Source organism: Eupeodes corollae, chromosome 2 (assembly GCF_945859685.1).
Source record: "Eupeodes corollae chromosome 2, idEupCoro1.1, whole genome shotgun sequence".
Classification (NCBI taxonomy): Eukaryota; Metazoa; Arthropoda; class Insecta; order Diptera; family Syrphidae; genus Eupeodes; species Eupeodes corollae.
This window is the reverse complement of record NC_079148.1, coordinates 24,091,378-24,115,702: the sequence shown is the minus strand read 5'-3', so window position 1 is coordinate 24,115,702 and position 24,325 is coordinate 24,091,378. Positions and strand designations below refer to the sequence as shown.

Here is a 24,325-nt window from a genome sequence, read left to right as displayed (position 1 = left end):
GGACTTTGATGAGCTTATTTAGGTTTACCATCTTGTCCAGTGCGCTCCACCATACGGCAGCTCCATAAATGATAAATATAGCCAGTGGGTTATTTTTGGGGAGAAGCCCCATTTTATCCTATGGCCTTTTTACAAGTAAAAAGCGCTACAGTAGCCTTTTTTACTCTTCCATCAATATTTACCTTCCAATTTAATTTTTTGAGGCCTAAATATTTAGCTTGGTCGGAAAATCTTAATGGTATTCCTCTAATCTTGGGTGGGCTAATCTGAGGAATTTTATATCTTCTCGAAAAGAGTATTAATTCTGTTTTATGTGGATTGACGTCGAAGCCACATTGCTTAACCCATTTTGTTAGCCTATTTAAGGCATTTTGTAGGAGTTCTGAGAGAACTTGGGGGTTGCTTCCCAGATACGGATATTGCAACGTTGTCAGCATAGGCAATCACCTTAAAACCCTCTGCTTCCAAGGATGTAAGTAGGTCGTTTACTACCATGTTCCATAAAAGAGGCGAAAGGACCCCACCTTGAGGGGTGCCTCGATTCACCGATCTGGTGGTAGTAAAACTTCTCTTGCTAGAAGTTATTGTCCTGCTTTTGAGAATGAGACTTATAAGATCTAGGATTGATTTCATCTTATGCATTGCTGTTGTGATCGCCTGGTAACTGACGATCAATCTTTCCAAGGTTTTAAGAAGGAAGGATGATAGGCTGATTGGTCGTAGATCTTTAGGGTTAACGTGGGAGTGTTTCCCTGCTTTAGGAATGAATGGTCTTTTTTTAACTACCTATATAATTTACCCATTTTTCGCCGAATTGGTATTTATTTTTTTTTTACAATATTACTAAAAATTAACATATTGGCTCCAAGCTAATTTTATTTAATAAAAAATGTAAAATTTTTATAAAAATTCATTCACATAAACTAAAGTCTACATAAAATATTACACAAAATTGGTAAAAAAATATAAATTTTTGAAAAAATTCTTTGAAAACTGATTTTCGACTTAAAATGTCGGGAACAAAAACATATATTGAAGTCAAACATATTTTATCATATGCAAAATTTTGTTTGTAATTTTAAGTTAATTTTCTTAGAAATATTAAAGTACAAACAAAATACAACTTTTTTAACAAGACTTTAAAACCTACAATAACAACAAAATCCCTATAAGAAGTGGTTTTTGACTCAAGTGTTATGAGAACAGAGAAAGTTATTGACTCCAAAATGTTGCATCTCATACAAAATGTCAAAATGTTGTTATTAATGTGTTGTTGAAGTTTAAGACAAATCGACTGACGTGACGGGCACAGATGTAAAGTTATCAATGTGGTTCACATCCTAGCCTCTTTTGCTATGATTTAATCAATTTTCGATTTTTTTAAAAAGTCGATACTTCGAAAAATAGATTGTCATTGCTTAAAATAAAAATTTTACTCTGCAATGGAATTTTCGGTTCAACATTAGTTCATACAAAATTTGAGCAAAATCAAATATTTTGCCATTATGGGAGAACATGGCGAATTGATCCATTATTGGACTTCAAAGAATTCGAACCGTTGGAAATTGCAGCCAATTTGACAACCAAGATTTAAATTGGGTCAGGCATAATGTAAGCTCTACATAAAGGTATTGTTGTGACAAAATGTCATTTTGATTTTTGTTCATAATTGAAATGAAACTGCCTTTCTAATGTTCCTCATGGCAAATGATTTCATTGTTTTAAATCAATTTATTTTGAGTCTGATGCCTTGTCATTGTGTTTGAAGATGTCATATTTTCGTCATCCATGTACTAATATTGTAACAACTGAAAATATATCTAAATACTTATTAGGAATACACATTGCCTACATTTATTTTTGTAAATACATGCATCCTTTTAGACGCCATATGTTCGTATTTGCGTCAACATTCTTACTTTCCATTATTCAATTACAATTCGAACTTGTACATTTTATTTTCATAACATATGAAAAACAGCTGATTTGATAAATAATCACAGCTAAATCAAAAAGGTTTTCCCATTTTTGTACTTTTTTTAAATAAGCACTGCGTAACTATAATTCATAGGAAAATGTTTTTTAAATACGAATTTATGCGCTGCATAACTATTTATCTGTTTTGCAAAATCGATTAAATGAGACTGCAAAGTATGTCTTACACAATCAGTTCTCTTTGTTGTTTGACTTCTAACCCAAGCCAAAGTGCACAAAATAGAACTATTCATACATGTTTATTGCGTTCCTTCTTTGAAACAAACCTTATACCAGACTCAACATTCATGACTATTTTGCTTAAATAAAATGAACGAGAAATAATGTAAATTTTAAAGCGAAACTAAAAATGTTTATTTTAATAAAACAGGTATTTCGATGCAAACAGACACTTATCTCAAGTCACCTTCGTTTTCAATTCTACCACTTGCTGAACGCATTCATTTTACACAACAAGTATTCCCCACACTTTATTATGGCTCCACCTTAATTTTCCTCTACTCTACCATTTGACGTTCGTTGTGTCATTCGCAATTCCCAATTCGCTAGTTCATAAATTTTCTTCATCATCGTGTGTTTGTTTTCTCTATATATGCATTAATTTTGTATTATTTTTGCTTTTTATCGACAAAGAAAACAGCAAATCAAGTGTTTAAAAATAATAAATCAATTAAAAAACTTTTAACAAACAACAACAAGTTCAGTATGTGAAGACGTTGGTGGAGAAATCTAGAGGAAACAATAAAAGAAAACACGGGATAATTTTTTGTTTTTTTAGAATTCATTTTCATGAAATATTTTCCATTCGAGAACAGTGTCTACTTTCGGTTTTCCCTTCGTGTTAATCCTTCTCCATAGCCATCTCCATCTCCAGTCCCCATACCCATACCCTTGACATAATAATAATATTAAAAAACGCAACATGCCACTTGCTGACTCGATCAAAGACTTACGCCTGGGAGTGTCCAATACCAATAATGCTGCTGTAACAACAACAACAATGTCGGAGCGGGCCTCGGATGCTTGCCAGGATGATTCAGAGACACTCATGGAGGGGATTGTGTGCGGCGGGGGCCGTGATTCGGCCACCGATAACAATCACCAACACATGGACTGCGAGGATGACACGGAAATGAGGGAGAATGAGATAGAATTGAGGGAAGTGGTAAAGGAGGGACACGACAAGGCCGATCCATCACAGTTTGAACTTCTGCGGGTGCTTGGCGAGGGTTCCTTTGGCAAGGTATTTCTGGTGAGGAAAATTGTTGGAAAAGATGCGGGTGCACTTTATGCAATGAAAGTCCTCAAAAAGGCCACCCTCAAAGTGAAAGACCGGGTGCGGAGCACAAATGAGCGCAAGATTTTGGCTGATGTTGGTCATGCCTTCATTGTGAAGCTGCACTATGCTTTCCAGACGCCTGGCAAACTCTATCTGATATTGGACTTCCTGCGCGGAGGCGATTTGTTCACACGACTCAGCAAGGAAGTCATGTTCACTGAGGAAGATGTCAAGTTCTATCTGGCCGAACTGGCTCTGGCCATGAATCATCTCCATAGGCTGGGTATCATCTATCGTGACCTCAAACCGGAGAATATCCTCCTCGACGAGCATGGCCACATCGCTCTGACGGACTTTGGGCTCTCCAAACAGCCCCTGGACGGTTCGAAGACCTACAGTTTCTGTGGCACGGTGGAGTATATGGCTCCAGAGATTGTCAATAGGAAGGGCCACGATTTCGCGGCAGATTGGTGGTCGTTCGGGGTTTTGATGTACGAAATGCTGACGGGCAACCTTCCCTTCCATGGAGCTTCGCGTCAAGAGACGATGAATCAGATTCTTCGGACAAAACTGGGAATGCCAGAGAACCTCAGCCCGGAGGCTCAGGCACTGTTAAGGGCGCTGTTCAAACGAAATCCTCAGAATAGGCTCGGAGCTGGGCCCAATGGTATAGAGGACATAAAGGCTCATCCGTTCTTCGCGACAATTGACTGGGAGGGGCTGGTGAAGAAGGACGTGAGACCTCCCTTCATTCCGGCTGTCTCACGCGATGACGCGTTTTATTTCGATGTCGAATACACAAGCAAATCGCCAAGAGACTCCCCCGGCGGTCCCATAAGTGCCAGTGCCCATGAAATCTTTCGCGGATTCAGTTTCGTGGCGCCAGTTCTCCTCGACGACGTCTCCCCTACGCTTGTGCCAATTGCCCAGAGCCTTATGCAACAAGCAACTGTCAGGCAGAACAGCATGCCTGGCGTCCTGACTGCGGACAACTTCCAGACGGATTACAATTTGCTGCAGGAGCTTGGTCGGGGGACCTTCTCGGTGTGTCGGTTGTGCGAGCACAAGACCACAAAGAAGCACTTTGCGGTGAAAATCATTGACAAAACTGCAAACGACTGCTGGGAGGAGGTCGAGATCATGCTGCGCTACGGCAATCATCCGAATATCGTGACCTTATTCAGTGTCTACGAGGACACCACATCGGCGTACCTTGTAATGGAGTTACTGAAGGGCGGCGAGCTGCTGGATCGCATCCTCACAGTGCAGACAATGTGCGAGAGTGAAGCCAGTGCTGTCCTGCGCACGATTGTGTCGGCTGTGGCCTACCTTCATGATCATGGAGTGGTTCATCGCGACCTCAAGCCCTCGAACATGATATACGCTTCGATGCGACAAACCCCGGACTCTCTAAAGCTGTGCGACCTGGGTTTTGCCAAACAGCTGCGGGCTGACAATGGACTTCTGATGACGCCTTGTTACACTGCGAACTTTGTCGCTCCCGAGGTCCTCAAGCGACAGGGTTACGATCTAGCCTGCGACATTTGGTCCCTCGGAGTACTCCTCTACATAATGCTCTCAGGACGAACGCCATTTGCTTCCACGCCGAACGATTCGCCAGATGTGATCCTCAAGCGAATCGGCTCCGGCAACATTGACTTGTACTCCAAGAAATGGGCCGACATTTCACCAGCAGTAAAAGACCTCCTCCGCCAAATGGTTCACATTGTTCCCGAAAACAGGCCAACAGCGTCACAAATACTCCAGCACCCTTGGATGCGAGAGCAGGTGCCGTCATGTGTGCGTCTGACAGCGCACACTGCCGGCGTTCAGCAGTCATCCATGAAGGAAGCATCGCTCGCTCTGAAGGGAGCCCTGGATGCGACATTCCGTGCCATTGCAATTCCCCAAGCAGCTAACATTGGACCGGTGGAACTATCGAAGCTGGCCAAGCGTCGTGCCAAAGATCGTGCCACAATACATTCTTAACGCTAGTTAAGTGCCATGATATGATGTCGCGCCTTCAGTTGGTGCAGTTGTTGCTTTTTCAATTATTACCCAGCATCCAACCACCATTTGAGTCTAGGACAAAAACAACAAAAACATTATTATTATAGTTATATTATTATCAATGAATTTATTATTATATTTATATATATATATATTATATATTCCAGAACAAAAATACCTAGAAAAATACAGTTATTAAAAAAAATTATTATACACAAAGTTATTAAACTAAAAACGAAAACAAAAATTATAACCATGAAGACGACAGATGCAGCAGTCGGATCCTTCGTGCTTCTCTCTCCATTTATAAGTATTAAACAAAACAAAAAAAAAATATTTTATTCATTTATGAATAAAGTTTAAACAAAAAAAAATATAAAATTATTGATATTTATACACATACTTCAACACAAAAACCACACACATCCACTCTTTAAATTTATTATTATTATTATTATTATTAAACATTTAAAAAGAAAAGTATTAAAAGGTTTTATTAAAGCATAAAAAAGAAATGTACATATATATAGAACAAAACTAAACTAAACTGATCACACACCCATTGCATTTTAAAAAATAAAAATGTTTCAAAAAAATAAAATTAAAGGTTTTCATTGTGATTGTTTACTTGAATATTTTAGTGTAGCGCTTTGATAATTGGTACAATGGAATATTTTTGAAATATCAAGTAATTAGTTTTTATTTGTGTTAAGACGGGAAGGGGTTGTGACTATTTTTGAAGGATTAAAAGGGGAAGGAAATTTGGAGCATGGAAAAGCCTTTCACATTCGCTTAGTGCGATTAAAGAAAGAATCTCTTTATGTAAAGTTGCGAGTGTTCAATTTATTTTAATTTTCTAGTTATCTAGTTTTGTACTATCTCGAAGTTTTTTGGGATACGCCTTTTTTGCAAGTGTATTTTTAGGTTTGATGCGATAAAAGTTTTTCATATAAAAAATATTGGGCGTCATACTTTAACTTTATAAATCTGTCAGAAAAGATTTATGTTTGTTTTGTTCTTGTTCTTCCGTCGTTATCTTAAAATTGATATAAGCTACATCAAATAAAATGCACGACTGGGTCGCACGAACTTGCTCCCGTATGCAAAGAGTCTGTTTAAAATGTACCTATATAAGATTTAAAAATATCCCTTTGAAATAAGTTTGTCTGCAAAGATTTAAATTCCATTTGATTTGTCAAAAAATTCATCCCAAGACACAACTCATTCCGGAAATGGAAAATACTTGTAAGCATACTTAACGAAAACAATTGTTTGTGTATTAAACTATTTCGTTCAAAGCTTTTTCCTTTCGATAGCTTCATATTAATTTCATATTAGAAGAACCAGGATGAAAAATAAATTATCTGAAGATAAGAAAGAGGCAGAACATGTATATTTAAATTGTAAAGCGATTGACGATTGGTTGTGTAGTTAGGTAGGTGTCATGTTTGATTAAAATCTCGGGTTAAAAATTTTGCACGAATGCAAAACTTGCCATATAGTTCCTATATGTAAAAGAGAAAAGTAATGAGACGAAGAATTAAAGAAATGAAGATTAAACAGAAAAGAATGTTTAAAACACGAAAACTTACAGACAATTCAAATCACAGAATAAGGAGTCAATTCCAAGACTTATAGCCAGAGTTGAGAAATAATGAATATATATTTCAACTACAAGTAATTAGTATTTGACGTAATTGAAATTTAAAATATACATTATAATGACTTGTATTTGTAATTGAAATAAAGTGCACGACTGGGAAGCACGAACCTGCTCACGTATCCAAAGACTCTGTTTACAAATAGTAATTATATTTTTATAAACTTAAAAATGAACACGTAGTACCCGTGGCATGATGGTTAGTGCGGTGGACTGTATATGACACAATGGCGATCTGAGAACCGCGGTTTTATGCGATTCAATGACGATTTCTTGGCAAATGCCATAATCGCCGAGCAAACGGGACCAAGTCCCTTGTTAGTGACGATGGGTTGAGCTTCAGTTCATCTTCAATTCAATAAAAAATAAAAAGTCAGCAGGTGTCGATGGTATATCCAACGTTGTACTAAGACATTTACCGATGGAAGCAATTGACATTTACACCACGCTCTTCAATAATGCACTGAATAATGCATATTATCCAGTGCATTGGAAGACTGCTGTGGTTCATCCTCTCCCGAAAAAGGGAAAGGACAACTCCAACCCGTCAAATCTTCGGTCGATAAGTCTTCTTCCGAGCATCAGCAAAGTTTTCGAAAAGATCATTAATAGGGTTCTGACTAAGTGGGCTGCGGACAACAAAATAATTCCGGATAAACAGTTCGGGTTCAAGGCGGGTCATGACACAATTCATGCTGCGTCTAAACTCGTTTCTGATATCCAATGGAATGAATCAAAACAACAATGCACAGGTGCTGTTCTGGTTGATTTGGAAAAGGCCTTTGACACCGTATGGTTAGAGGGTCTTTACATAAAACTAAGCAGGCTTGGCATAAGCAATCCATTGTTGTATATACTTTATGATATGCTTAACGGTAGAAAGTTTGTTGTCAAAAGTGGCAATGTAACTTCTACCACAACATTCTCAATTAAAAATGGTCTTCAACAGGGAGCGGTGAATTCGCCGATTCTCTTCAGCATTTACACCAGCGATCTGATAGGTAGTCTTACAAAGGCAATTGCGTACGCCGACGATCTAATTGCGTACAGAACGGCCCGAAAGGTTGAGGTTATTAGAATTCTCTTGCAGCGTGATTTCGACAAGATTCAGCGATACTGCGACGACTGGAAACTGAAAATAAATCTCCGTTGGCTAGGGCCACGAGGGATACGTGTAAGAATTGGCGCAAGATGGTCATCGTTGATCTTCACGGGCAGCCATTAGCGAGCAAAAGTGTAGTGGAGTACCTCGGTATCTGGTTAGATCAGTATTTATATTTCAACAGACATATAAATGCTGCTCTGACCAAGGCCAGAGGAGCCTTCGCTTTGACGAAACGGCTGTTTTTTAGCAGTCGGCTTGACCCCAGAGTGAAGGTAATTTGCTACATGGCCCTCATACGGCCAATGATCGTGTATGGTTGTCCTGTGTGGTTCAACGTTGCCCCTTCCCAGATGGAGAAGTTTCGGGTGTTCGAGCGGCAGTGTTTAAGACGCTGTACCGGCTTATATCGAACAGCCGAATCTTCTTATGTGCATTACTATTCTAACGAGGTCCTATACAACGGGGCTCGAATCAACAGAATTGACAATTTCGTGATAAAACTCGTTCGAGGTCACATTGCAAGAGCTATGTCTTCGACCAACAATTTAATTTTCGGGGCGTTCTATCCGAACGACGAGTATTTTGAAAGTGCACGCTTGAGCGGCTTTATTCCACCAGAGGCATTCCTCTTTTTAGACAAATGCGGTCTGATACAGGATAGATTGGCAGTTCCGTTAATCTACCACGTCAGACGAAGAACCGTGGATAGGACTCCTGTACAATCGGGACGTCATGGCACAAGGTGGAGCAGAGCTCCTTCGGTTCAGTAGGGTCCGAACTGATAGGGTGAAGCAGGAGAACCAGTTTTGGTGGCTTCAATCGGCACTTGATAGTGGGTAGTCGGGATAGGGTTTAAGCCTTGGCCGGCTTACATACTTGTTTTATAGTTTTAGGGTTTAGTTTTAAGTAGAATAGGCATGGTGGCACAAAAAAAAATACAAAAAAAATTAAAAAATAAAAAAAAAAAACAAAACAAAAAAAAATTAAAAAAAAAAACAAAAAAAAAATACATGGAATATAAAAAAAAGAACAAAAAAAAAATAAAAAGCATACAAAAAAAGACAGTAAAATATAAAAACAAAAAACGTTAGATTTGCTGCTGTGGTTGTTCTAGTTTTAAGTAGTTTATAGGTAGAATAGGTAGTTTAAGTTAGCTTTAAGTTTAATTTAAGGACCTTATTTTTAGTAGTTTTTAAGTAAAAATAAAAAAGGACCTTGATATTAGTTTTTTTAAATTTTCTAATTAATACAATAATAAATAAAATTGAATTGAAGTTAAAATAGATCTTAGGGCTGAAAGGCATTCGTAGGTAGTGTTATAGTTTAACTTAGAGTGTCCGTATGGGACCATTAAGTTAGTTGTAAGTTATGGATAATTAGGCTAGTTTTATGAATTTTTGTCTAGCTTTAAGATAGGTTAAGAATGAATTAATAAAAATGAATAAAAAAAAAAAAAAAAAGTGCGCTGGACTGTCATGCAAGGGGTCTTGGGTTCAATCCCTGCCTGTGCCACCTTAATTTAAAAAAAAATAATTTTCGCGGGTACTGCCTCTTGCGAGGAATTGACAAATCCTTCAAGAGTAATTCTTGTCATGAAAAAGTGCTTTCTCAAACTAGCCGTTCGGATTCGGCCTAAAATTGTAGGTCCCTTCCATTCCTGACAACAGTACTCGCACACAGGAATGGTTGAGAGTTGTAAGTCACTAGGCCCTGGTTCACAACGGACTGTTGCGCCACCCCATTTGATTTTTTTGAAAAATGAACACAAAATAATTTTTTTTTTCACAAAATTAAATGCTTCATTCATTTTTATTGTCGAAAATCATTTTTAGTTAAGTTTGCGCTTATACAATATTTCAGTGTTTTCTTAAAAATATTGTTGGTATAAAATTTTGTTGTGCATATAAATATTTGTTTTATATTTGATTTTTGTAAAACAAATAATGATTCATTTTTGAGATATCGAATTTTGAAAAAAAAAATTAATATATTTTTAAAAATTCAAAAAAGCAAAAAACAACAGTGACATTTTTGATCAACAGTATAAAAACTTGTTTTCGAGAAAAATTAAAAACAAAATAACGGTTATATGGGTTAGCCTTCTGGAGCCATGCATAAATTCAATTTTTACCAACAATTTTGTATGCTGACTTGTGTTTTTTTTGGTATTAAAAACAAACATCTATGACGAATCAGCAGCTTAAAACCTTAATTTCCAAGTTAAGTCTGTACTCAATCGACCCAATATGGTTTGAGCAGACAGACAAAATTGCATGCAATTATAGTAATTGAAATTCTTTAACTACATTTGCAAGTAATGGAGTAATTGTAATTGAATTATTTTGTAATCATTTTTATTCATCATATACACGTATATTTTTATACATCATACATACGTACAGTGGTTGACACGAATTTAGCACATTGAAAAGAGTACAAGTATTTTTTTACTTTCAATTATTTATTACTTGCAAGTAACGGTTCTTTTTTATGTTGTTACTATGACCACCTTATATGGTAATAAAAATGTGTAAATGATTAAAAAGTAAAATACCGTTTTGCAAAAAATGAAGATTGTTTGTGATTTGCGTTATAGACATAAATTAAGCCCGTTTTGCAATCAAAGAGTGTATTTTTAATTTGTGTGTGTTTTTTTTAAAGAAAATAATAATTTTTGAGGTATGCATTAGTCATGGCAAAAGGAAAATGGTGCCCAAAAGAAAAAAGAAGTCTGATCTTGAAAATAAAGCCAAAAGGGCGGACGGTAACAGACATTACTAAGTTGTTAGAATGCTCCAGGAAGCTGGTTTATAATGCCCTTCGTCATTTTAAAAACATTTTAAACAAAACCCCCGGGCCAGAAAGACAACTACAAATAAAGACAGAATTATTTATAGGTTATCGACCAAGGATCCGTTTAAGACCCCAGTGCCATTCGAAGCGAACTTTCAACGAACTATGGAGTAAATGTTTCCTCAAGAACCAGAAGACCCCGATAAATGAAAACAATCTACGTGGGTGCGTTGCTTAGAGAAAACCGCTTGTATCGAAAAAGAATCTGAAATCTAGGTTACAGTTTGCCAAAGCTCACCTAGACAATCCAATTAGTTTTTGGAAAAACGTGTTCTGGAACGATGAATCCAAATTCTGCCGGTTCGGATCGGATGGGAAAAAATATGTATGGCGTCCAAAAAGCAGGGAATATGATCCAAGGTACACCATTAAGACGGTGCAACACGGTGGAGGCAACGTTATGGTCTGGGCTGCTTTTTCATGGCACGGCGCGGCGTTGGCCCCCTCGTAAAAATTGACACTAAAATGGACCAGAATGGGTACAGAGATATCCTGTTGGATCATATGATACCCTACGCAGAACACAATTTGCCGTTTTTATGGTGCTTCATGCACAACAACGACCTTAAACACACTTCAAAGTTAGTGAACTGTGCCTTAGAGGTGAATAAAATCGACGTTTTGAAGTGGCCAGCACAATCACCCGATCTTAACCCGATCGAGAATTTGTGGAATGGTGTTGAACATCACATTCAGCAAAATAACCAACCAGTTTAACACAATTGTGTCAGGAGATTCAAAATGCTTGGTATGCAATTTGAAAGTCACGATGTGAGGCTTTGGTTGAAAGTTTGCCAAGAAGAATTGATTCTGTACTGCAAAATAAAGGGTTCCCTATACCAAATACTGAGGCAAAATGTTTCTACATTCCATACTTTTTTCTTCTTCCTTAGATGTTAAACATATTTGATGAAGTACTATAAAAACATAGTACTATGTATATGTAATGTAAATAAAATATAACTAATTAAAAAATTAAAAATGCTAAATTCTTGTCCACCACTGTATATTTTAAATAGTTTATAAAAGAAGGGAGGGTTTAGGAAGGAGAAATGTCGGCAAAAACACTCTAGTAGATATACACACTCTAGTATATATACTTCATTATGCTGTTTAGGTCGGAATTTAATGAGCTTATCATATTTTGTCGTTGCAGTTCCACATCCGAAGTAGAAGGGTGTGAATCTGAAAACGAATATGAAAAGCTAAGAGTACTATCGTCAGCGAAACAATGTATTGGATTAGAAGTTGCAGACAGGAGATCATTAATAAAAATGAGAAAGAGTGTTGGAGATATTACAGAGCCCTGGTTCACACCAGCATTTATTTTGTGGTTTTCAGACTTGACTACAACTCGTATTGAACGATCCGAAAGGTAATTACTAATCCAATGAAGGAGGGATTCATGAAAACCGAAAGCACGCATTTTCGATAAGAGAGCCTGATCCCAAACCCTATCAAATGCTTTTGAAATATCAAGTGTAATAATCTTACTTTCTCCAAAACTATGTAAATATTTGTTCCACTGTTCGGTTAACCATGAGATCACCAGTGGACCTATTGCTACGAAAGCCGTATTGTCGGTCATTAAGAAGCTTTCAATCTTCGAGATATTTCTTTATCTGATAATCAGTGTTTCGGTAATTGGACGGCGAGGAAGATTCGCCTTTCTTGGGAATAGGCTGGACAAATGCCGTTTTCCACCGGCACGGAACGAGACCTGAGGAGTAGGACAGATGAAAAAGCTTACGCAGTGGTTTTGGCAACGATGAAGAACACCTCTTCAGAACAATAGCGGTAATACCATCCGGACCAGCAGATTTATGTATGTTAAGATCTTTTAGGACTCTCGCTACAGAACGAGTGCGAAAAAAGATTTGCCCCATAGAATCATTAACTCGCTCAAGTACAGGTGGAGTCATAACACTCACTGGCAGCGTTGAATTGGCGGCAAACTGCCTAGCAAAGAGATTTGCTTTTTCTAAAGAGCTTACAAATGGAGTGTCATTCACAATGAGCGTAGGAACCGAGGAAGAGGAAGAATTCCTCATATTTTTTACGAATGACCAACAATTTTTACTGCCTTTGGGACATTGCAGTATTATTTTGCCGTAAATGTTGGCCATGTACAAATTAGTTAAGTCGAATATGGGCGTTGCAGTTTTTTTCCTCAGTTGGATTGGCTTTAAAACAACGTAAACTTACCTTCTTGACCCTCTTTACAGCTCGCATCGAACCATGCGTTTTCCTTAGGTCTGATGCTTTTAACCCTATTCGGGATAAAAGTTCTCATTCCCAGGAGAATCAAATTTGTGATCATATCAGCGCTGGCGTCAACGTCACTATCGAGGAAGCATAGTGACTAGTTAAAGATCATAAAATAATTATTGAGACCGTCCCAGTTGGCTTTCTGGTATTGCCAAACGGTTCTATTTCTTTAACTGGAGAGTTTTTACACGAGAAATTTGCTGATATGACACAATGGTCAGATGTGCCTGGAGGAGATAGAACACGAATAGTGTACTTACCAGGGTCAGAGGTAAGAAACAAGTCAAGAGTGTTTTCTGCTCGACCTACCACGTCCGATATTCGAGTGGGCTCGTTGACCAGCTGAGTAAGGTGGTTTAACTCAGCGAAGATCTCAGCACACACTCCTTCTGGTGTTGACTGGCCCGAATGTTGAAGCCATGAAGAATTGTGTACATTTAAATCGCCCGTAACAATGATTTCAGTGCGAGGATAGGACAAAATAATGCTTTTAATGGAATCAGACAAAGCATCAAATTCACGAGAAGTTGACACTCTGTCTAGATTGGGGCTTCGATAAAGGAAGCAATAGTGAATGATTTGCTTATTCACGGTGCAGAGACCATATTGTGGCAAAAACTGATAAGCAACATGGTTCCTAAAATATATGGCGAGACCATGGTGGGAAAAGAATAAAGGCACCAAGTTATACCCTTGAATAAAGAATTCAGTGGGATCGGAATCCTCACCCACTTGGGTTTCACTTTTTTTTAGTTAATTTAATTGCGACACAAACTAACCTGTGTAGATAATTTAAGAATAATCTAACCTCATCTAACTCTCTAAAACCTTTACTTACTTACTTACTTACTTAAGGTGGCGCTACAGTCCGGGGCGGACCTGGGCCTCAACCAACAAGCGTCTCCAGCCAGCTCGGTCCCTAGCTAGCTGTCTCCAGTTTCGCACGCCAAGTTGGTTGAGGTCCTCTCCCACCTGGGTGCGCCACCTGAGTCGCGGTCTTCCTCTACTGCGCCGTTCCTCGGGATTGGATTCGAAGACCTTCCGGGCTGGAGCGTTGATGTCCATCCGCTCTACATGACCTAGCCATCTAAGCCGTTGGACTTTGATTCTGCTAACTAGGTCAGTGTCGCTGTACAGCCCGTACAGCTCGTCGTTATATCTTCTCCTCCATTTTCCATCTATGCGTACGGGACCAAAAATCGCCCGAAGAATTTTTCTCTCGAAGCATCCTAAGACGCTCTCATCTTTCTTTGACAGGGTCCAGGCCTCAGCGCCATAAATGAGAACCGGGATGATGAGTGTCTTATAGATGGTGATTTTACATGCTCGAGAGAGGACTTTACTTCTCAATTGCCTTCTAAGTCCAAAGAAGCAGCGATTTGCAAGAGTTATTCTTCGTTTGATTTCAGCGCTGGTGTCGTTGTCTGCATTAATAGCGGTGCCTAGGTAGACAAAGTCCTTAACTACCTCAAAGTTATAGCTGTCCTTGTGACGTTTTGTCCAAGACGTCGTCGTTCAGTGTCCTTTTTTGATGACAGCATATACTTGGTCTTGCCCTCATTGACCACTAAACCCATCTTCTTCGCTTCCGTCGCAATGCTCAAAAACGCTCCGCTGACATCACACTTTGATCTTCCAATTATGCCAATATCATCTGGGTATCCGAGTAATTTGATGGATCTTTGGAAGATTGTGCCTCTAGTGTTGATGGTTGAGTTTTGCACAATTCTTTCCAGAACGATGTTGAAGAAGTCGCATGACAATGCATCGCCTTGTCTAAAACCTTTTTTGACATCAAATGCATCGGTAAGATCTTTTCCGACCTTGATAGAGCAGCGTGCATTCTCCATCGTCATTCTGCACAAACGGATAAGTTTGACAGGGATGCCAAAACTAGACATTGCTCGGTAGAGCTCTTCCCTATAGATGCTGTCATACCCGGCTTTAAAATCGATAAAGAGATGGTGGGTATCGATTTGAAGCTCCTGGGTTTTTTCCAAGATCTGCCGTAGTGTGAATATTTGGTCGATAGTGGGCTTTCCTGGTCCGAAGCCACACTGATAAGGACCAATCAGGTTGTTGACGAATGGCTTCAGACGTTCACATAATACGGCAGAGAGGATCTTATACGCAATGTTAAGGAGACTGATGCCTCTTATGTATCGGGCACACTATGCTGAGATTCCACTCATCGGGCATGCTTTCTTCCGACCATATTTTGCAGATGAGTTGGTGCATGCTCCGTACCAAGTCATCGCCTGCTGCTTTGAGTAGTTCGGCAGCGATGCCGTCAGCTGCAGCAGCTTTGTTTGACTTAAGTTTAGATATAGCTATCTTCACTTCGTCAAGGTCGGGTAGGCGGAATTGTTGATCTGCGTCGCCGAGGTTGAGTGGTTCTATCAATTTGGAGAAGTAATCTTTCCATATTCTCAGCATCGACTGCGGTTCTACTACGATGTTCCTCTGATCGTCTTTACAGGCTGGTACCCTTGGGAGGTTTTTTTTACCTTTTGGTAAAATTTACGAACCTCATTCCTGTTGTGACATCCCTCTATCTCCTCGATCGCGCGCTTCTCATGCTCTCTTTTTTTCCATCTAAGAAGCCGGTGTTCCTCTCTCCTCTTCTGCTCGTAGATCTCGCGAGCAGCTCTAGTCCTTTTGTGCAGCGCCATTTTGTATGCCTCTTGTTTCGCTGTGTGCGCTTGCCGGCATTCGTTGTCAAACTAAGGGTTTCACTGTGGTGGCCGTGTGAAACCTAGCACCTCAGAGGCGGCATCTCTGATGGCTGCAAGGCAATGTTGCCACTGGTTTTCAATGTTTAATGCAGGCAGCATAGGGCTCCTTAAGAGGTTATTAGAGACTTTATCGGCAAAGGACATGGCAGTCTCTTGCGATTGTAGCCGTCTAACGTCGAATCTTCTCACAGTACTTCCTTGTTTAGCTTGGATCGGGATATGCGTAGCCGTACCTTGGCTACAACGAGGTAGTGGTCCGAGTCAATGTTGGCCTCTCGGAATGTTCGGATATCCTGGATACTGGAGAAGTGTCGTGCGTCGATCGCAATGTGGTCAATCTGGTTGACGGTTGATTGATCAGGAGATTTCCATGTCCCCTTGTGGATATTAAGATGCGTAAACTGCGTATTAGCTACCAGAACGTCTCGCCCCGCAGCGAAATCGACCAGCCTGAATCCGTTGTCGGAGGTGGTGTCGTGCAGGCTGTATATTCCGATTATGCCACCAAAGATGTCTTCTCTTCCTAGCTTGGCATTAAAATCTCCTAAGACAATTTTAATGTCATAGCCAGGGCACTGCTCATATGTCTTGTCCAAGAGCTCGAAGAATATATCTTTGGTGTCTTCATCTTTCTCCTCTGTTGGGGCATGCGCGCATATTAGGCTTATGTTGGCGAATTTAGCCTTGATGCGGATTGTCGTGATGCGCTCGCTCACACTGTTGAAACTCAAGACTTTTTGCCAGAGCCTAGTTCCAACAACAAATCCACACCCAAATAGACGCTGTCTTTGTTCTCGGTAGCAGTCGCCGTAGTAGATATCGCAGTCTTTTAGTTTGCGTTTGCCCGGTCCATCCCATCGCATATCTTGGATGGCTGTAATATCTGCCTTGCCGCAGTTTAGGGCTTCCGCTAATTGTTCGGCTGCACGTGGTCTGTTAAGGAACCTAACATTCCACGTACATATCCGAAGTTCGTTGTCCTTATTTCGTTTGCGTGGGTTGTCAACAGTGAATCCGTCCGTATCCGAGGCTTTTTGGTGCTTCGAAACTTAAGGTATTTTTATGTGGCCAGGAAGTCACCCCGACGGCACAACCCCCAACCTGGAGGGCCAGATCCTTAGTATAACTCCAAGGAATGGGAGCCGCATAAAACGCTCCTTACAGGCCTGGGCTCCGAATATGTCGAAAAAGCCCTATAAGGGGTTCACTAAGTAGTTCAACCTTACTGGAACTGTAGACGCCACCGTTGATTCTATCTCGAGAATTCGTCCGCTGCCGCCTGGATAAGGAGAGGTGCCAACTTTCCACTGGGGTTGGAACCCAATCTTCAGTTGAGGTACGGTTCACCGCGGGGAGGTGAGAGTAGGAGTTGATAGACAGAGGTGGGTTTTGAGAAAAACCTGTGGACGCTTGCGTCCTCTTAAATGCACTTGTCTACCATTTGAACCTTTACTTATGCTCCTAATTTATTTGCTATTTTGTAAAAAAAAAATTAAGTGGACAGAACTTATTATTTTTGCATAATCTTTCGTAAAAGCAAATATTTAAACAAATGACAATGTATTGCTTTGTGTATGATTGAAGATTATGTCTAGTACCCCCTCGTCCTTGTTTTTTTTTTAAATTGAAACTATTATTGCCCCTGCACATTTTGGTTTATTTTAACAACTTTATCGGCGGGCGACATGATACATTAAAAACGCTTCCACAAGTATTTTCCCATTAAATACAAACAACAATAAACCCTCAACATTGATTAATTTCCTTATCTCAAAAAATTAAAAAGAAAAAGAAGTAAGGCTTCTTTTGAATAATAAATTTTGTTATCAAATAACCTTTTTTTTTAAATTCAATTGAAATACAAACAATTACTCTAAATAAAAAATAATCAGAAGAGGTGTTCCAAATTTGAGCAATATGCATACACTCAATAGAAGCAACAATAAACTGTTATCTGCTGGACTCGAATAATGTTTATTTAGCAAAAAGCAGAATACCCTCAATTCCTAGAATAGATTCATAAAGATTTCGATTTGTTATCAATCAATTAAAAACCTAAAAAAAAGAACGAACTCTTATCAGAAATACAGCAACAAAAAATATAAATAAACAAAATAAAAAAGCATTATTTGGTGCTAACGGAATAATTATTATTATTATTAATTAAATAATTTATTTAGTTACAAATTTTATTTTTACTATTTGTTTTTATATATATTATTTTTATCTTCTCCTTCTGCGACTTCTTCTACTGTTTGCGGTTCATCTCGTTCTTCGAATTGAAAGAGACGTTCTTTTATATCTTATTGTTTCCTTCGCGCTCTTCGTGTGCCTAAAATTAAAGGTTTCTTTTATAAAAAAAAATTACGAATGTCTTCATGCCGCTTTAACTTCTGGGCTAGTTAAATCCTCTTTCTGTTTCTGTTTTTGCTTCTGTTCGTTTTCTTGTTTTTCTGCATCATAATCCTCATCATCATTATTGCTATGGATTTCTATTGCTTCTAGGGCAGATGCTGCTGCAGAAACGTCCTCTTCAACAACACCATTTGTCACCACCACTACCTCCTGCGCCTGCGCCTGCAGCTGCTCTTGCTCCTGCTGCTTGGTCTTTTCGGCACATATTCGTTCCCATTCGGCGTGCTCCTTGTAATACTGGTAAACTGGAATGACTATGACGGATATGTCGTCGACTGTGGCCGCTGCCTTGCTGTCCGCCAACCGCCAATGACCATATTCGTTGATCTTGCCACGAGCTTTCGCCACCAACTCCTGTGCAACCATCGTATATCGATGCTTCTCAGTGGGATACATTGCCAGGGTCTGGAACACAGTCTTGGCAACGACATCGTTTTCCGAAACATCCCAAAGACCATCGGTGGCCATGACCAGAATTCCATAGTCGCCGTCTTCGTTATTCTCCCCCGGAATGGACACGATCTTGGACAAGTCACGGCATTTTACCTCCGGATGTGGCGTAAGGAAGGGCTTTATCAAGGTTCCCGTGTTCATTGCTAAGAGATCATGGTCACCGAAACCGCGGGTGACGCCCAGTGTGCCCAGCAGACGACTCCGCTTGCCTTCTCCCGTCACCACTGGCATGCGCAGATCCTCGCGAGTGATAGTCTTGTACACCCATCCCTCGGTGTTGCCCTGCCTGCAGAGGATCCGCTGCCCCAGGTCCCTGACATGAGGTCGCCGAGCGTACTCCATGGCAATGTATTGCCTTCCTATCAGCTGCGGCTTCAGCTGAGCGGTGTTCATCAACCTGCGACGCTCGGTCTCCGGTGTGTGGTCAAACGAGAACGGGACTGGGAACACCTGCTTAGTGTCCTCGTCATTTTCGGCGCCGCCGTTAAGTACTTTAGGTGTGGCTCTCTGGCAGAGGACTCCCCGACTGTCGCCAGCGTTCGCCACAAACATCTTACCATAAATGAACAACGTGACCAGAGCAGTGCAGCCACCGGCGTCACGGTACCACAATCTATCTTGGGCGATGAGGGCGTCCATGTTAAAGAAGGCACTCTCTAGAGCGCCAACCACCAGCTCGTCTTTGGTGACGGTTTTGTAAAAATGACGCGGATGAGGCAGTCCCTGCGGATGCACTGCGCCGTTCTCGTCCTCTCCGCGTGGCAGCAGCATGTCTATGATGTCGACCAGCTTCTCGTGAAGAATGAGATGGAACTGGTGAGATGCGGCTAGCGCAGCCCCGTACCCAGCATGCCCGTCGAAGATGCCGAAATAGGTGTACGGCAAGTCGGGGTGCTTTTTCGAGGGATCCGACAGAACTTGCCGACAGAAGGCAGCCTGGTCCTCGTTCCATTCGGACTTGCCAGAGTTCACACACTCGGCATAGCCAGTGCCAAAGGGGAGTATGGAAATGTCACGGGGCACGATTATCGGACGAACATTATGATCGGCGGACGCCTTCAACTCGTCTGGAGTGAGCAGTTGCAGAAATACCGGCCTAGCATAATTAAACTTGTCTATGAGGCACCTCTTCGCGTATGGCTCATGGCCATCGTCGCCGTGCAGAGAGGGCAGAGGGGGCAGCATAGAGCGATTGTCCGGCACAATTGCAGTCAAAAGGCGATTTCTCATGTTTACAAACATTTCCCCGATAATTGTGAAGTTTAAGGCTCAGTGAATAGAATTTATTGTAAACAGCCACGTCGCCGTTGTCGTCGTCGTCGTCTTGTATTACTAATCGTATTTTTCTCTTCGATTTTGTTTGCTGAAAGATTTTCCTTTACTACTTCTTGTTTATTTGCTACAACAAAGAAAAAATATTTCACATCGAATTTATTCAATCGTAAAGTTGAAAAATCACTAAAATTTCTTACTCACGTCGATGGAAAATTATTTAATTATATAAGAATGTGGATTATTGAGCAAGAACATGCTAATTTCTTTAAGAAATTTGATTTTATTTCGTAGAAGAAAGAAAGTTTTTAGTTTTGTTATGGCTGGGATATGATTTATTTTTTCTTTATTTCTCACTCACTCACTTTTCTGATTTCGTTTTCTTTTTCTTGTATTTCATTTTATTTTTGCTTGTCAATGGAAATGGAGAATGTCAAATTGAATTACATTGGGTGTGTTCGTATGTTTGGTATGAAAAATGACATCAGAAAATATCCCAATTGGGATATTTTTGTCTGTCTCATGTGAATTGTAGTAGATTTGGAGTTTAAGGTGCAAACGCATTTTCGCAATGATGATTCTGTACATCATGGTCGACAAATTAAGATTAATATAAAACAAATATTTTATAAAGGTTATTTAAATTACATACTTAAACAACGCAGTTGTTTGCAAAAAGTTTTAGAAAAAGATTTGTTTGTTTATGTTTATAGCAAAATAAATAAACTTGAAATAGCGAAGCAGACTTATTACGAAATGTTACTACTAAAACAAGGTTCTTGCAAAATGACGTTTAGTTACACCAGCGTAGAAAGTGATTTAGCTAAGGAATAAGCAAAACTGCTAGAATTTTTTTTAGAAATACAAAATTTACTGTTAAAAAATTAAATTTAGATACAACCAATAATTAATTATAGATTTTTTAAATCTTTTGTAAAAAAAAACAAATTTCTCAGACTTGTCGCACATTTTAAGCTAACAAACAATTCATTCTTGGTAAAAGTCACTTTTTTCAGTCCACTTTCTTTATTAATTGATAATATTTAGGAAATGACTAATCGCTATTAAAAAAAATAGTAACCTTAGTGAACTAATTCGAAATAAGTCTTTCTTATTGATAAGATAGGAAAAAGAAAGTTTCTTAGCAGAAAGCAAAAAGATTATTATAATTTTCATAATAAGCTTAAATAACTTCAACGCATTGCTGGATTGCATATTTTTCCATGGTTCACATTGAATTTATCTGAAATTGAGAAATGTCAAATAAAAAGCAGAACAAATTTGACATTTAGGTGTGGTTCACATATAACATCGGCCCTCAAAATTCATCCACTCTTTATTTTTACACTTTGAAAAGTCAAGCCTTGAAAAACAATTTATTAGATAAATAGGAAGTCGGCTAATAATAATAATAAACCCGTTATACTATGTTTTCAACTGTTGTAAATCAAAGTTTGAGCGAAGTAGTTTAAGTATAAATCTCGACAGTTAAGTGAACTTTATATTTAAAATCGAGATTTATTGTAATGTGCTTTTGTGTTAAAAATAATTTTAATGGACCAATTAATTTTTGTAGAACGATTTTTGACTAATATTTTGAGAGTTTATGATACAAAAACTGGCATTTCTAACAATTTTTTTTACAAAGAACATACTTACTTTTGAAATTTAAAACAAATATCTATTATCAACAAAAAAGAATCATGAAATGAGTGCGTTTCGCAAAACTAGGTGTGTTTGATTCAATGAAACCCTCCAGCTAAATAGATTTATAGTAGATTTATTTAAAAAATTATTTGAAAAAGATTTAAATTTGTATACAAAATTTACTAGATTTAGCTCAAAATATCGAAAAATCAGGACTTTTTAAAGCATATATGAGCTGCAAAACTATGAATAAACTAGCCCTTAGACAAAAATCAGCTACTTAACTTGATCTACAATTAAAGCCTCAAAGTATAAATTTCTTTATATAAAATTTGGTTTAAAAGTACATCTGAAAATTTAAAGGCTGAATAACCTTGGATCAAAGATAACATTGTGACTAAAGTAGCGTTTAATGCAGCCTTAAATTTAAGTTTAATGTAACCTTTACAAAATAAAGCCTTATTCTGTATTTATTCCTTTGTAGTTTCCGTTTTAATTTTAGTTTTCGGTTAGTTGATAGTGAGGGTTAATCGTACTTCTAAGTTCGTTTGAATTTCGAGATTCTATTCGTCTGACTTTGTTAAGAGCAAGTCATTTTTAATCAAAAATGATTGCACTTGTTAACCAACATTTTTATAAGCAGTATTTAAATGAAGTTTAAACTTGGTTTAGGGTTGATATACATATGTGTTGAAAATATGTTATATCCTTAAACCACGGTTAAACCTCGGTTAATTGAACCATGGATTAACTTTTGAAGAATTATTGAACTAATGGGTCTTTATGTCTTGCATTTTGGTGAGTTTAAGGAAGTTCAAACATTTTTGTTATTAATGTGGATACCTACTTAAACCTCTATTAAACCTAAGTTAAATTATGAAAATAGTCAATTATATAAACATGTTGATACAATTTTCTAAAAGTAGTATATGGCACATTTTCTGAAACTATGACAAAGGATTATAAATACACTTTTATATGTGTTTGGGTCTCATCCTCAACAAATTCTAGTAAACCTTAAAATGTTTAATAATTCCTCTATTATAACTCTTTTGCAGAACCTCCTATGATGACTCTATGTACGACAACGTTAAAAGTTCCGGCTTGCCTGTCGACAATGAAACAATAGAGGAGTATATCAAAGCAATGTCCTTGTCGCCTGGAACAAATAATGTAACACATATTCTGTTAAAGTCTTTTTCTGAAAAAAAAAAACAAAAACTATTATAACCCTCATACTTTCAGTTAATCAAAAAGGAACAACTGGCTCCGCAACTCATGTATCCAACAATGAAGCCATCGGGTTCATCCAAGGCTGCAACCCTGCCATCGCGCTCAGTTATCTTAATTCCAGCATCCCTGAGAAATGCAGTAAGTATACCTTGTACTCGTATGCAGGAGGCCTACAATCAGAGTAACCCCATTCCTAAAGTCCCCATTCATCGGTCACTCGCGATGTTTGTCGATGTTGGTACTTTGTAAAATGTAAACCTTCCAACATTAACCATCAATGGTGTGCTTTGTAGATCCTTTTGTTTTCCGCATGTCCCATCATCGCAGCAACAGTTGTTCCACCCCATTCATGTTCCTACCTATATATAGTCATCAATTATACACGCAATTTAAATTGACACAAAAACCAAACAAATTAAAGCGTTCTACCACTCCGTTACAGCTTCTGCCGCCCACACAACAGTCGATGACACAGTTGATGCGACCTCCACTTGGTTTGCCACCACCCTATCCCATGTTGTTGCCTCCAGGTGCGACACTACCTCCACCGCCGTTGCCACCATTGGGCTACCGTTGTGGTATGACACTGCCATATAAACGTCCAGGACGCTTCTATGCATCACATCGTTCTCAAATACCGTCGTCTGCTCGCCAACAACGCTACCATCCGCACCCGCATCCTCATCTACATCCTCATCCGCATCTGCTTCAACATCCCCAGTCCGAGATAAATGGTCGTCATTCCAAGTCAAATCGCAGGACGTGCAACACCAACAGCGACATCGACGACGCCAACCGAGGCCGACATCAACATCAACATCAACGTCGTAAATCAGACACCGATGCGGACAAACGAAAAGCATTCACCTACACTGGACTGGACAGGAAAATAGCTGATAGTTTCCTTGCTCGGCAGGAGCAAACTAACAGGAGTCATATTGATTATTCATCATCTGCGGATGCGGAGTCCGGCCGGAATGAATGTCACAACGTTGACGACGTAGCTATGTAGTGCCATCAGGCACGTCCTCGTGCCTCTGCCTAGAACGTATTTTATGATGTTGTGCTGTATAGTGATGAAGCTATAAAATAGGTGCTGCGAGAATATCCAATCAATGCAAATGCGGTTTCATATTAAACGACCGACCGTTCGACCCAAGCGCTGCGCTAGCATCCGTTTTGCAGGTGCTATATTAAATTATCCTTTCCGTTTCCGGACAGAGACTACCAAGCTCTTTTATATTATATATGTAAATATCCATTTTATCTCTCTCCACATGTGTATTATTCTTATCTAAGCTTACGAATTATTAATTAATATATGTAGATACATTTTTATGTCCATAATAAATCTGTTCATTCATGTAATATTGTATACAGTATCTAATAATGAAACAAAA

The 24,325-nt window shown here is 39.0% G+C and overlaps 3 protein-coding genes across 5 annotated transcripts in view; 2 read left to right on the top strand and 1 right to left on the bottom strand.

The window, feature by feature from the left end:
* LOC129947271 (uncharacterized) overlaps positions 1 to 24,307 on the top strand; it is a 49,233-nt gene extending 24,926 nt beyond the window's left edge. For both annotated transcript variants that reach the window (XM_056057781.1, XM_056057780.1), the window contains exons 4-6: positions 22,751 to 22,865; positions 22,938 to 23,063; positions 23,368 to 24,307. In XM_056057781.1, the coding sequence (XP_055913756.1) occupies positions 22,751 to 22,865; positions 22,938 to 23,063; positions 23,368 to 23,937 (811 nt within the window). In that variant the 3' untranslated portion in view covers positions 23,938 to 24,307. The remainder of the gene's footprint in view (positions 1 to 22,750; positions 22,866 to 22,937; positions 23,064 to 23,367) is intronic.
* LOC129947270 (ribosomal protein S6 kinase 2 beta) lies at positions 2,538 to 5,890 on the top strand. Its single transcript, XM_056057779.1, has one exon. The coding sequence runs from the start codon at positions 2,918 to 2,920 to the stop codon at positions 5,261 to 5,263; it is 2,346 nt and encodes a 781-aa protein (XP_055913754.1). The 5' UTR covers positions 2,538 to 2,917; the 3' UTR covers positions 5,264 to 5,890.
* LOC129947272 (protein phosphatase 1H) lies at positions 18,037 to 20,454 on the bottom strand. Of its 2 annotated transcripts, none has more exons than XM_056057783.1 (2): positions 20,246 to 20,454; positions 18,037 to 20,172 (listed from the first exon to the last, which is right to left on the bottom strand). In XM_056057783.1, the coding sequence occupies exon 2, from the start codon at positions 20,013 to 20,015 to the stop codon at positions 18,282 to 18,284; it is 1,734 nt and encodes a 577-aa protein (XP_055913758.1). In that variant the 5' UTR covers positions 20,016 to 20,172; positions 20,246 to 20,454; the 3' UTR covers positions 18,037 to 18,281. The 2 variants fall into 2 exon arrangements, with proteins under 2 accessions (XP_055913758.1, XP_055913757.1); XM_056057782.1 differs by having other exon boundaries at positions 20,250 to 20,454.
* Positions 24,308 to 24,325: the final 18 nt, after the last annotated feature.